The sequence below is a fragment of the Ostrinia nubilalis genome, chromosome 19 (genome assembly GCF_963855985.1).
Source record: "Ostrinia nubilalis chromosome 19, ilOstNubi1.1, whole genome shotgun sequence".
Lineage (NCBI taxonomy): Eukaryota > Metazoa > Arthropoda > Insecta > Lepidoptera > Crambidae > Ostrinia > Ostrinia nubilalis.
Genome location: NC_087106.1, coordinates 9,414,456 through 9,429,956, shown reverse-complemented (window position 1 = coordinate 9,429,956; position 15,501 = coordinate 9,414,456). Strand labels below are relative to the sequence as shown.

At 35.8% G+C, this 15,501-nt stretch overlaps 1 protein-coding gene across 1 annotated transcript in view; it reads right to left on the bottom strand.

Moving 5' to 3' along the window:
- The window catches only part of LOC135081181 (myosin light chain kinase, smooth muscle-like), a 48,088-nt gene that overhangs the window by 22,927 nt on the left and 9,660 nt on the right, over window positions 1–15,501 (bottom strand). Inside the window, exon 2 of the mRNA XM_063975925.1 lies at window positions 3,052–3,095. Within this exon, the coding sequence (XP_063831995.1) occupies window positions 3,052–3,085 (34 nt within the window). The 5' untranslated portion in view covers window positions 3,086–3,095. The remainder of the gene's footprint in view (window positions 1–3,051; window positions 3,096–15,501) is intronic.

Here is a 15,501-nt window from a genome sequence, read left to right as displayed (position 1 = left end):
AAAGTTAAACTGTCAATGATCCGTAACAAAATTAATCAGAAGAAAACCAGGCCTTCAAAGCTATGATTAAAAAGCTTCAAAGATATGGACCGTCTTCCCCAGTGCTGTTGCACTGGGGAAGACGGTCCATATCTTTAACTTTAACTTATCGCGAACGGATAGTACCTACTTGTTAGTAGGTACTATCCGTTCGCGATAAGTTTGCCGCTGGCGATATGACGTCACTCAAAGGAATGTGTCTATAACTTTAGCAAAGTGTATTGAAAATATTTTTTATTTATTAATATTGATAAAAAATGTGTATTTGCGTAAAATAAAACACTTAATTGCGTTTAATCACTAACAAATTGCGTTTAATCGCGGTTGGAGGAGGGGACGCGCATTCCACGGACCGGCAAACTTAGCGCGAACGGGTAGTATTATATTGTTGTTGGACAAATAAATGTAAAAGTAACATATATCCTCAATTTTCCTCCAAGTATTTTGGAAAGGTTCTTATGCAATGGAGACTAAATAACTTTTAAATGTTTGCTTTCGACAAGTAAAATGTTGTTAGCCAATTTTTAAATGTTCCCAAATCTACCGAATGATTAGTACTATTAATAGCACATGAATGAGCTAGTATTATCCGACCTTCGCCCAGCATCCTGGTCGAGCATTCTTGGACGGCAGCCGATGTGACCACGTGCAAGTCTTTGTGCAGACAAAGGCATATCAAACTAAAAACTATGGCGTCTTATGTCGTTGTATTTAGGTGCTATTTTACAACAGAAATGTATGTACAGTCTCATGTGCTGTCGTCGTGTGATATTCAATGATTATGGGTACGATGTTATTTCAGAACGGAATTCAGGATTAGACTATTAAATTTTAGAGTGTATGACTTATAAATTGGTGTTAGAGGATTGCACTGCGAGGGTGTACTGGTGTCGTGTGACTCAGATCTCAATTATGCAGTGAAGAATATCTTGATGACTATTCAGCTATGGTGGGATGGGTATCAAGACTTCAACCACTGCAGTTGCAGGGTTGCATTTAGATAGGGGCAAATGTTTCTGTGATGAGCAAGAGTAAACATCCTGGACTCTACAAATTGGATCAAAGTTAAATACTTTACGCAAATAGAATGCAGGACCGTTATCCTTATTATTTTAAGATTCGATTATTATAATCTTAATACCTATTATTGGTTTGGTAATTAAAAAGACATCTGACGATCAGAACCCTTTTGATGACGATCAGAATCATTTTGGTAAACATTGAAGATGATGGTAGGTAATATGCATGGAATTCTTTGAGTTTCTTCACAGGATATACTCGAACTTAAAAAGTATTTATTAAAATTTAAGATAATGTAAAAAATAGAATACGAAAACAACAAAAAGAGAGCGGACGCCGGAAATCATTAGACAAACAGAAGATAACTGATTAGTTTTAAAATGTACAAAATAAGCTAAAGATAATTAAAATCCGCTTCGTCCAGACAATTATATCTCACAGCGATGGATCGGCATGTCGTCGGAGATAGTCCCGAAAATAACGCCGAATACCTCCGTCTCTGCCAAAAATCCCGTGTTATTGTTTACTTAACGTTAGTTTAACGAGCGTCGTTTGGGTCGGATATGCGCGCCTAAATTCCTTGGATCTCTTTGTATTGAATGAGCTGTGTCATCATCAGCACTCATTGTATATTCTGATGTTTATTTACCTATCTGCATTGGACTCTTAATGAATATTCAGTTGTAACAAACCCCTGGTATCCGATACGTAAGCCTCATCAGCCTCATCAGCAACTGATGCAGCATCATCATCAGTCATCACTGCAGTAGAATGACTCTGTAATTATTACTTAGAGGCAAATGGAGGATTTGGCTTACACTCACCACGCTAGCCAACGGGTTGGGTTGTATTATGCATACCTGTATGTAGCCCATTTTGGGCTAAGATTTTGAAACAGGTTTCAAGGACAGCGACGAATTGAATGAAAAACGGGTCCTATTGTAATTTCTAAGTAGGTTGATCTGTTAATGACTCTACAATGGTAAATGTTAATTAGTGTTGAAGTATGGGTGATCAATACCTATATTTAGATTGATTAAAGTCCATCCATTGCTGTAAGTGCCGACAAAAAGTACTCAACGACATATTGACTAATTAGATTACCTACATCCAAATTAGAGATACAATGTTACTTTTACAGTCCACGCCAAATGGAAGATGTCAATGGCAATCTTGCACACAAATGAGACTAACGCCCCAATTCACAAACATTACTATGTATAAGATCGTAAACGCACAGGGTGACATATGAACCAATCACAGAGCTCTATTCAACACTGCGTGCGATTTGCTGCTTCACATAAGCAAGCATCGTTTGTGAATACGGGCGTGACACTGAAATAGAGTCGTCTACGTCTCTAGTGATGAGAATAAACCGATCTTTGTCTCTATGTATCACAAAGATTCATGATAATAAAGTGAAGTTTGAGTTTAATAGCTTTTAAAGGGATATTACAAGATTGGTATTGACTTTGACTGTTCGTGATAGCAGACGACGGTGATATGCTTCATCACAGATTATCACCCGCAAAGTTAGTGTGATAAAAAAATGAGATTAACTTAGTAAAGTCCGTAATGAAGCACTATTGCACTTGTGGCTGATATAACCTGACTCATTTATTGCTGAGACCGCACCCTTACGTTGCGCGTGCGCTGAATCAAAAGGAACGTTTGGTACGAGGAGATACATGACTAGGAATCCATGGTTGACTCCTTTCTCTATCAAACTTAGCCTCGGGAAGAGGTTCTTCCGTTTTACTCCATGATAAACACTGTGCGACAACGTAATATGGGGCCAATATTATCCTCTCTGATGTGTTGGAACATTTCTAGGAGGCAAAGGTCTTACCAATATTTTACTTGCCTATAGGCTGACTGGGGTTGTATACCACTTAGCTGTAAAGTTTCCTCACATCCAAAATGTCGCATAATAATGTGAACTATCAACGAAAATAATAAATTTATGTAATTTCAATGGAAAATTATTCTCACCTCCAACAGGGTCTGTCTCGTCAACGTGAATCATGTCTGAAGATCTGAAACAAAAACAAATATCACTTAAAACGTGGAAAAAATCTCTACGTTAGTAACTAAATCAACGCCGGAACTGCATTTGCGATAAATTGCTACAGGAAACTAATATTTGCCATATCGAATATCTGTGTAATTGATTTGAAGCGGTTATTTTAGATTATTTAATCCGAAACTAACAAAAAATTAAACTTTAGAACAAGAGTACCTAGAATAATAATAATAATTAAGACAAAAATATAATAATAATAATAAATACTATTTATTGCACACTAGATAAAAAGAACAAAAAGAAAAGGAACACATAAGGTACAATTAGGCGGTGTTATCGCTATGAAGCGATCTCTTCCAGACAATCTAATACTGTAAATAATTCATAATCTTGTGATTATATCACCTTTAAATTAATGATCACTTAATCTAGATCTTTTAAAATACAAGATGGTAAGGTAATTGAACTCATTAAGGCTCTTGAGCTTATAAAATCCTTTGTTATCCGGTATTTTTGTACCAGAATAACAAACTTCATCAGCTTTATGACTTTCAAACAATGCTGAGATTTTGTTATCTTGGGGATTAATAAAATATGAGTATTTAATAAATTGAAAAACAATACAGAACAACAAAGGTTAACATCAGGATCGTTTTCAGCTTCAGCACAGTTTCTTTGAAGCGTGGGGATTATGGCAAAACCCTCCACTATAGTGGAGGAGGCTCATAGTCCAGCAGTGGACTGTAAAGGGCTATTGATGATGATGATGACAGTTTTTTTACAAAGCGTCTCTACATTTTCGTTAAAGATTTCAAAGTATGTTTATGATGCTACGAAAGATGTAGCTATGGATACATTTATAGCTTAGTTTTGTCAATAATTTATAGGACTCTAATGTTTGAAAAATCACGTAATTTAGAATCCAAGAACTAACAAGGTTAACAGATGATAAAATTGGTAAATATTTTACATCGAAATCGCGCGAGTATCCGAGCGCATATTAACCGTAGTGCAGTTCCAGAATCCGGGTCGGCTATTTGGGTTTACAGACTCGCCTACCCCGTTTATGTAATGGATTGTTAGTAAAGTGACTCCAGTCTAGTATAGTGGCTATCATCTCTGCTTTGAATATTACTAGATTTTGCCCGTGGCTTCACCCGCCTGATATTTTGTCTGTCACAGAAAAAGCTTATCACGCGCGTTTCTGTTTAAAAAACCGGGATTAAAACTATCCTATGTCTTTTTCCGGGACTCAAACTATCTCTACAAATACCAAATGTATACCAAATTTCATTAAAATCGGTTCAGTGGTTTAGGCCTGAAAGCGTATCAACAGACAGAGTTACTTTCGCATTTACAATAAGTATTAGTGGGAAAGTAGGGATTAATGCTTTCATCACATTCTTAATCAGCCTGTTAGTCCAAGATAAATAGTGTGAGTTGTTTTATTGCTATAGCTCTATTATGTTTTCTAATTAGTTTACCACAGAATAATCTTTACGATTCGTACTGTAAACTTTCCAGACGAAACCAATGCCAGGGACTTACTTGCGTCAGTGGGTAAATAAATACATATCGTAATATCCAGTTATCCACTTCGAAACATTTAAATAAACTACCACAGATTCTCAAATCCCATCGCCGGGTTCAGTTTCAAGTACACTTTAGATTGTGATCTAACTAATTGGTTTTACCGTATCTCTTACTGCTTACATCGGGTCAAACTCAGTTTTAAAGCTTTTTCTGTAAAGCTTTTTATGAAATACAACCTTTTAATGTAGAGTTCACAGCACAACAGACATTCTTGCCTCAAAATTGTGCCAATTACAAAAATACCCTTGTCTGCATCTTCCAGATTCTAGATTTGAGGTATAAATTCTGTTGGAAGAAAACTGGACTCTCATTTGCCGAATATTCGATCCGATTACGATTTGTATCTACGATAAAAAACTTAAAAAGCAACTTTGTATGTTCTGCAGAACAGAAACCCACGATCTCAATCTCAATGATCAAAGCACAAAATGACAAATGAACCAAGAAACAGCGGTTTGGGCCGAATCATAAATAAATGTTTTGAAGAAAAATGTCTTAGAACTAGGGCAAGGTCGGTGTAATGAGCATGTGCTGTTGATTGGCCCACATGTGAGTAATCGCTGTTAGAAACACTATTAATATACAACGTTTGTAAATAATTGCATTCCGATGTTAGCGTAGGCTGGAGACAGTAAAACAAGAAAAATTAAGGCCAATTTAATGTCACGTGCGGCTTGTCTTTTGTTTACTTTAACTTGTCGCACAAAAACTAGCGTTCAGCTTCAAAAATGGCTACTAGATTATGTTGGTACACAATCGCTATATTATGGCTCTATGGGATACATTGATAACGGAAAAAGATTTTTCTATGGTCAGATGCCATTACTCCTCCCAGAGACACAAAAGATGTGTTTCATGACCATCATCATAATTTTTTAGCCATAGGACGTCCTGATTTCCTGAACATAGGTCTCTACGCATATAATATGGGAGGTGAAATCGCCAGGTATATGTGAAAAACGGATGTGAAAGCAAGAACAATGGGTTTTCCGGATCATTGTTACGTGGTGGTTGGTGCCTATCTGATCTTGTTTTTAAATAGGCACTTAAGGATCTTAGGTATCTGATTCTGATACACAGTAATAACTTTAAAAATTTAATCTCGGTGGATATGATGAGCAATTTTAACTGTACTGTACATAGCCGTATTTTGGAACAGTGCTTAAGACTAGATTCAAGCCAGATAGATTCAAGATGGAATAAATATGGAACGTATTTATGTGTGTAGGTAATCACATCACCTATCGTCACATACAAGAAGTAGGTAGTTACCTAATTACTTGAATAAGTCACATTGAAAAGTAGGTAGGTAATATAAAAATGCAGCTATCATATAAGACGTTCATTAGGTCGTTATCGAAAATGAATTCGATAAAACCTATTACTTATCAATTACCCAAACACATAGGTATAAAGATTATCACTTAGTTTAATGCAACTTTCCAATTACGTCAAAATTATATTTATGAACCAAATTCGAAAAGAATCCACAATAGTAAATTATCAATACTCAAAGGAGTTACTCCTTGAAATTAGTCTTATGTATTATTTTATTACCTCATGTAAGAGATCAATTACTGTACTAATGCAATCAGCAGCAAAATCTATTAACTTTGATAACGATTGTAAAACAAAAACTTTTGTGTAGATAGCCTTATCACGGTAGAGCTCGGTAGCCACCATAAAATGTACTAATTCGCATAAACAAAAAACAATAAAAACTGATGCAAACTGATCATAGAGTTATCAATGATTTTTCTCTACGTAAATTCGGTTTTTCCACCGCCTCTATTGTTGTTTGATGGTCTGTTGCTTCCTTTGGTCTACCTCTACCATTATACTCGCATCTAGGTGATCTGTGATGCTAAAGAAATATCTGTTTGTAAGCATTACTTGTTCATCTTATTGAAGAAGAATTTTCCGTCCATGTAGTCCTTTTTATTAGTACACTGTCCATTCTTTCTTACTTATGAAATAACATAATTTAACGTCCAAATGACTCTTATGTCTATCTAATTCTCACGGTCCATCATTCACTGCACCTATCTGTGTCCCTTATTTTATCTATTTCGTAAAATCCGATAGAACAAAGAAAGTATAAGTTGAGAAATGTAGGTAAAACTCCGATAAGCTACATTCTACGAGCGATAGTCACGCGCGTGTTGCGAATGAGTTTTTCAAATGCTAAATGCAAATCGGAATGTATTTTATTCGATGATATTTGAATTGCAAAATTTGCGCCAGATGTTGTCGTTGAATTTAATTTAAAGATTAAAATATGTCTTCAGTTTCAGGAAGCCTGAAATCTAATGAAGATGTTTTCATATTCAGGAAGTAGGTCACCACGAGCTGATGTTCTAAAAGGCTTATGCATCAAAAAATGACTGAAAAACGAAACCTAAATAAAATGTAAGTATAAAAAGATACGGCTTACAGCTGTCGGTGAGTTTTCTTGAAAACGGCTAATGGGCTCATCTCGACTTTAATACATAGCATTTGGCATCACTAGAGTTAATAGGGCGACACTCGGTCCGTATAAATTCCTCATGTCACAAGCACGACGGCAATCCAGAACGCAGTTCTCTAATAGATTCTTGAAATTCTAGTTCACACATAGTCGCCGTATCTCTCTTCATATCAAATGAGTTCGTTGCAAAAGTTTTGAACACTGGCATGTTTTTTACATCACTAAAAAGTTTGCGACTGGGTCATAGAAAAAAGAAGAAGAAATACGATGACATTTCACAAAGAAAAAAAAACACTATCGCACAGAGAAACGTCACGTTATAGGCTCGGAGACCAGCTCCATTTATTGTCGTTTTTGTATAAATTAAATTATCGAAATGCATTAAGGAAGTGTTAAGACAGTGTATTGTTACACGACTGCGCTTCAACGCCACGTTCTTACATATTGGCATTGAACCACGTCAATATTTGGAAGCCAATAGTCTTTTACAACGTCAATGCATCCATAAATAGTGTAGCTATTGTTTGTGTATCGTCGTAGAATTTTTAGTGGATGTAGTTGCGTTGATTCCATCAATTACAAGTGTAATGTGGACAGTGTTTGAAGGATGTTTTGGTTTGTACGGGCGTCAGCACGATCCAGATAGACACTGGAATCTTATAGAATGGTAATACGTGCTATTTTGAAGCAAAATTCTGTTGTTATCATGATAATGAAGCGTCAGACAAAGTGATGCGGATTGCGGATGTAAGTGCAAAGATGGAGTTTATCGATCGTATCAATGAAGACATTCTTGAAATGACAATGATAGTGTTAGTACCTAATGTATTCGGTCAGAAGATTATAGTAAGCTATCGGACATGAATGTATGTATTTATCGCCACGAGGGAAAAAAAAATCAGTTTAGTTAGAACCGACATATTTTCAATGATCGTAGAGCAGAAAAGTAGGTAGAACTATTCACTTCATCTAAAGATGAAGATGATATTTCTAAAGAAATATTGTAATATTTATTCTACAGTATAGTAAATCTAAGGTGATGATTTGTTTCTAAAGATCGATAAAGATTTTAAAACGATGACGCCGATATTATGAGAGTTAAACTCTTTTAACTTCACAAAACTTCTTAACCAGCTTTTGAAAACACTGGTAGCTGTGCAGTTTTCACAGATAAAACAGTAATTGTGGGTAATAGATATACAGTTTCTTCGACCTAACCTACTTTGGAACGTTTAATTTTTACACCAGAGCCCGACCGGCTCCACGATGTCGTCGGGTTCAATGAACCCGCTTTCCAAACTTGTTTGACGATAAGTCTCATGTAGTCTCATTACTATATCCACCTGTGATAGGTATTTTAGGTATCAATGATATGGAATTTTATTGGCTTGAAAAGTCATAAAATACCATTAGAGGGTAGGAGAATAAAGTCTCGGTATGGACCAGGCAAGTTTGGAAATCTTTGCTAACATAAATCAAGATCGTACAGTAAAATAGATAGCTCTACATATTCGTAATATTAATTTAAGTTAGGTACTGCTACTGATGAATAAGGTTTCGTTAATTTTGAGAGACACATTTTAAATTCGTCGATTCTGTATGGACTCTATCATTTTGATAATTAATACTTACTTAAAATGCCGTAAAATTTACCCATAGAGACTATTACACCTTGGTTGGAGGGACTTGATGACCGCACTCTACTGTCACTGTGGAATAAAATTTACATAATATTTTAAGAAAATATGAACAGTGCAGTACATAGAGTTTATCTCTCCAGAGTTGTAAAAAAAAGAAAACAAACCAGATTAGGTTCATACGTGTAACGCGACAAAAAAAACATCATTGTTAAACAACTCCTTAGTAGGTACCATATTCCCATCCTTCTGCCCCTTTATTTAGAGTTCCCATTCTTTTTCAACATCCTATTCTACCCAAAACTGTCAATTTTTTGCTGTCATCACTCTTGCAGACAACAATGAGTGGCCAGTATCAATTCCTTTTACGGGCTAAGAGCCGAAGAAAAAAGTTAAGTGGCCAGATATATCTTGGAGTCACAGAGCATGGAATCGTCGCGCGCCGCCAGCGGGCGGCGCGCGACGATTCCATGCTCTGTGCTTGGAGTGATAACTCTTTGGTATACCGCAGTGCTGGCCAGTGCGACTCGTTTGACTTTATGGGTTCGTTGGCCAGTTACAAAATATCTATTCATGTATGTTAAGAATTAAACGAATGCAGGAATGGCTATGAAATTGTTGGAGACCATTGTTGGTTTTAGTGACTTTTGGATAACTGGCTTCAGAGAAGGTACGATTTGGAAATAACTTTAAATTAACGGTTTTATGACTACTTAGTTATACATAACATTTTATGCGGGTGGCAGACCAATGTGTTGTGTGGAAACTGCATACTACGAGTAGATAATACAAAAACACTATTGAAAACTGCGTCAGATGTGCGAGTTATGTTACACTAACCTATCTTAGCCCTTGGTCTGCAATCCTTATTAAATAAAGTAAAATAATAAGCTATGCTTTTATTACCTTTATAATTTAGGACTCTTTCTGACAAAATCCAAAAGGCATAAGTGCCAACATATTGGTCAAAATTGAATAAATGTTTTTCATTTTCATGTTTCTGTTCACAGAGTTCTCCGGAAAATCTATGACGGTTCATTACTACAGACTACAGTTTTCCCGCAGACCGGAAGTGGTATTTTCCCTCGTCTATTTCGGCTGGATCTCTCTAATGTCACTCGGAATGCGCTCCGAGGCCAGACCGCTGGCAGACGGCTATTTCAGAACGCCTCACGCTGCGAGTAACTCCGCGATATTATGCTGGTTTTGCATGTACAGACAGACGGTATATCAAGCTAAACATAAGTTTTATGTAGTTGTAATAATAATGTTTCAACAAAAAATAGCGTGGCGTAGGCATGCCTCCTACTAGGTGGACCGACGATCTGGTAAAGGTCGCTGGAAGAGCCTGGATGCGGGCCGCACAGGAACGTTCATTGTGGAAAACCTTGGGGGAGGCCTTTGTCCAGCAGTGGACGTTATTTGGCTGAAACAACAACAACAACAACAACAAAATTGTGTATTTTAAGTATGTGCTACAAAGTTTTTTGTGTACAGAGGACAGTTTTACGCTGAAAGGGAAGCTCCGTCTACTGGGGAGCGGTATTTTAAATTCAGAATATTGAAGAGTGAATTTTTAGAAAATGATAACTAAATGAAAACGTGTTTTTTTGTTATGACAAATAATTGCTGAAGCGCTTAGCTATTTTTATTTTATTTTATCCCAACTAATATTATAAATGCGAAAGTAACTCTGTCTGTCTGTTACGCTTTCCCGCTTAAACCTCGCAACCGATTTTGATGAAATTTGGCATAGAGATAGTTTGAGTCCCGGAAAAGAACATAGGATAGTTTTTATCCCGGTTTTTGAAACAGGGACGCGCGCGATAAAGTTTTTCTGTGACAGACAAAATTCCACGCGGGCGAAGCCGCGGGCGGAAAGCTAGTTTAGGATAACAATTCAGATATGCAGTAAAGTTATACATCGACATTTAGTTATTGTACAACCCGCACCGCTATCCCCATCTTATAAACATTCTTTGCCACTACTAGCTGATTTATGGAAATGAACAGAACAATCCGTGGAACCCACGGATTCATTCCTCTATTCATTCCCACAAATCATATAAATTGGAATTTCCTAATGATAACAAAGTCCTAATCCTATGGATAACAAAGTTTTAAAAAAAAAAAAATTAAGTGTTTTTACTTTCCAAAGGGAAAGGTAGATAATCTTATTTGTTTTGTAAATGCACATTGTTTTTCATTACAGCAGGTGATTTACAGGAAGTTTCATGTTTCAGCTTGCGATAGTTGACCGCAAACATATTAGTTGTTTGTGCAAACAATAATTATTGTTGGAGCTATTTTTGTGTTTGTGTAACTATGAATGAGGATTAAGTACCTATTTTAAGGCGTTATTAAAGTTTGTTTAGACAAAAGGAAACATCAAGGTTTCCCTTTTCTGGTTCGTTTAATTAAATCAAAATTTTTATTTAATAACACTTGCTCTTTCTTTATATTCAAGATGCTCGGATTTTTCATTTCCAGTTTTTATGGCAACTGTTTAGAAATTTTTGCGACCTAAACCAATGAACCGATTTTGATGAACTTTGACATAGAGTTAGTTTGAGCCCCGTGAAATTAAGGCGATTAGAGTCCTCAATGACCTTGGGCGTTTGACCTTCACGCCGCGCGAAACACCCGCGCACCCCGCACGAAAACTCCGATTTGACACCGATCAAAATTACACGGGCATAGGTAGATACAGAATAGAAGCTCTTTTTTCATGACATTACTGCCTATTATTTTAAACTTGAATTGATGAACCTTGATGTCGGTGTCATTTAACTCAGGCGTAAAGGTATTTAATAAAAATAACACAATCCATGAACATTTTGTACGGGATATTTTTTATTTTATTTTTTCGTAAATTTTCTAATGTTTTTGTCGGTTCAGCCGTTCTCGTTGAACATGTAATATGTACGTAACTTCGGGTGGAATCTTGCAAGCTGAATTTGTTAGACCAACTTCCTGACGACAACTGTAGATATTGGAACACATAGTAACTAGTATTGTCTATGGTTTAAAAAAAGCAAATGTTTCTTCTTTGGTCTATTGTCATTCTCTTTGTGTCACTTATGAAGAATAACTGAAAATGTGTTTAATCTCGTCTTTTTATCTGGGGGCACGGCAGTGCCCCCACCAAGTCGAGCAAAAAAGCGGCACGGCCGTACCATCCTTTTCTCGAAGCAATTCAGGTCATTTTCGACCGCCTGTAACTTCGTTGTGGATAAAACTAGAAGGCTGAATTTTCATTAGCTATGCAGGCATTGTAAAGACACGGTATATTTCAAATTTCATTCAATTTGAACCAGTAGTTTAAGAATTATAACGGGTCAAAGTTTCTTAATTTTGTCACTCACTGACTCACCGATCATCAAAATTCTAAGGCACTTCTAGCAGACCTAGAAGCTTCAAATTTGGAATATAAGTAGTGTTTGGTGTATGAATCAAGGAAAAACTAAAATATTTGGGGGCACGTTAGTGCAACCGCCAAGTCGAGTAAAATTTTTCAATTTCGGTCCAGTTTTCTAGATACATAACTGCTGTCTACAAAATACACTAAGAAATGAGATCCCATCAAAAACAATACTTGTCAAAAAAACCAAGTCTCGCAACTCAGTTGTTCTACGGTAAAAAGTTGTGAGATCCATGTAATACCAAGTCCAGGCCAGGAAATCTTTAACGTTTTACATAAATATATTGACTTTGCCATCGCATGAAAACACGTGTAAATTAAATTATTTAGTGCGATGGCCAAGTCAATAATTTATGTAAAACGTTAAAGATTTCCTGGCCTGGACTTGGTATTACATGGATCTCACAACTTTTTACCGTAGAACAACTGAGTTGCGCGACTTGGTTTTTTTGACAAGTATTTATTGTTTTTGATGGGATTAGAAATCCTTCAACAACTGATTGAGTTACAATTTTGGATATACATGTAATTCGGATGACAATGCAATATTGTGATGACATGGAGTCGATCTGATGATAGAGCTGGAATGCCAGTGGCCCCATAGCAACTCCGGGATTAAACGATTCCATCGAGTTTAGGCTCGTTTGATTTGTATTTATTTATTTATATAAATATAAGTAAGTAATATTATGTAAGTAAGCTACTTTAAAAATCACGAGTACCTACCTACTTCAATTCTCAAAGGCAAAAAGGGTCTGATGATGGAGCTGGAATGTGGCCGTAGGAATAGGCTAGTTTCTTAAAAAACACTTTTAGTCCGTCAATTACACTATCAAAAAATATTGGACACTGGATATTTTTATTTGTCAACAAACAAGTAATTACGAAGTTATGATGCGATAAAATTCCGCATGACATCACAAATCGCAACAATTTTAAGCACGCCTTAACGTCATGGGCCTCTTCTGAACTTTGGCGCGCTTTATCTCTTTTCATAAGTTTAAAAAAGTGAAAAATACATATTTTTTTGGTAAGTTGACCGACGGACTAATTCAAACTCTTGCTTTACCCAGGAAACATTCCTATTCTTCGAAATTATTACGAGCTACATAACGAAAAATCTTTGCTACTACGCCGCAGCAAATTCCGCATCATAAATAAAAAAATAAATTAAAAGAAAAAAAAAAACCTTTTTTTTAAAACAAGTTTTTGTATGCTAATTTTAGTTTCATGACATGCTCCCAAAATTCATCATTTTATAAGAGGATTTCAGTTTTATCGACGAAACTTTTTAATTATTATAGCCTATAGGTACTAAGTAGGCCGAGACTTGGATGGTGATGAGCAGTGTCTCACGCCAGCTCATTTTTTAATTGGGAGCAGTCTGACTTCGTTTCCAGAGGGTGATTTTGCAGAATTTCCTGATAATAGATTGGATGTATATCAACAAATATGTAAGCTACGGCAAACCTTCTGGAAGCGTTGGAAGACTGACTATTTAAATACATTACAAATGAGGTATAAATGGTACAAAGAAAACCCAGATTTAATGTTAAATACTATTGTTTTATTAAAGGATGATAATCAGCCACCAATGTCTTGGCCATTGGGTCGTGTAGTTGAATTATATAAAGGTAAAGATAATCATATTCGAGCTGTTGTTGTAAAAACTAAAACTGGTTTGTATTCTCGACTTATTACAAAAATTGTCCCATTGCCTATTGAGCAAAATAATTAACTTAAGAACTGATAGGAATGTAATTTTATAATTACTGTCTAAACTGTAAAAGTTAAAAGGTTAATTATGTATTTGTTTAACTTTCATTATTAAAAACATAGTTTGATTTGTTTCTACACTATGAGTGTATACTATCTTGTGTATTAAACTAAATATTGTATACATAATTACATTGTTATATTTAAAGGATTTACAATAAGTAAACTTGTTTACTACTAGTATGTATCTGGTAGGCTATTATAGCTCGTAGGACACCTTATGGTTGTGTACTTATGTATGATGCCAAGAGCTTGTACTTATGTATGACGCCAAGAGCGCTTAGGTTTGTTGAACTTACTTACCTTAATTGATCTCTTTCTTGTTAAGTGCATTTCTGTAGGTGTATTTCATTGCTAAAGTATTATATTGCAAAATGTAAGTTGTAATGTTAATAACTTGAACTTCTTTGTTTGAAGATTGAAATGTAATTTCAATGGGGCGGGTGTATGGTAAAAATTTAATAGCGATATCTGGCAACCCAGAAGCATTGTATGCTCTATGGCCCCTCTCTATGGTCTCTTTTTCCTACCATTCAAGTGTGTGCACATGGTTGTAAATTATCTTCGCAATAAATAGAATATCACTGAAGTTAAGTGTCTATTGTACCTGCGGCATCACTCTGTTCAGTGGTATTTTTGCGAAGAAACATATTGAAAATCTAATTCTAAATGGCCCATTTGCGCAGAGCCTAAGTATGAAAAATATAAATTGTTTTTGATTTGATTAAGTTACTGATTCTGACTAGCTCCTAATTTGAATACTGATTGCAAAGGTCTAGTAAATAAATAACGGAATATATTTTCAACTTTTACTTATCTAGTGCCGTTTTTTTTGAAGTCGATTTTTTTACACTAATAGATTCTATTTAGGTAGATAATAGCGTCCGAACATGCCTTAATTCAATCGTATCGTCTGACTAAACGTGCTCTATGAACAACTCTGACATAAAAACTATTGTCAAACAAAGACTAGGTTGCACCATCTTATTTTAAATTTGACAAAAGTCAAAAATCTGTCAAACTCCATACAAAAAAACATCGGTTATCGCCAAAGCTACGGTCAAAGTTAGGTCACGTCAGGTGGTGCAACTCAGCCAAAGAAAAAATTCATTTTGATCGCTAATGTCAGTTTGCAGCGAGTGACACAACCTCCCCGTCTGAAGGCCAGCGGCCGACTGCCGCCCGCACCCCGCGAAGGCCCCCTCAACAGCAAAACGTTCGGAATTTATCAAAAGTAAAATTTATGAATGAAAGTAATGTTCGATTGAAAAACGCAATGTGTCATTTAAAGATTAAAGAATTCCTAATCTATTCGTGCAAAAATCTTTTAAATTAACATAGCCGTTTTGGAGGAGTAGGGAATTAAAGTAAAAAATCGATGTCCCGTATTTATTTTTTTAATCCAAAACAAAGAGACGTAGCGAAAATTCAAACGTCACAAATGTAGTCCTTGAACTGTTGTACAACATTTTTTTTTTTCAACTATTTCTGTCCAGCAGTAATAGAGGAGTAGGCTTTACAAAAT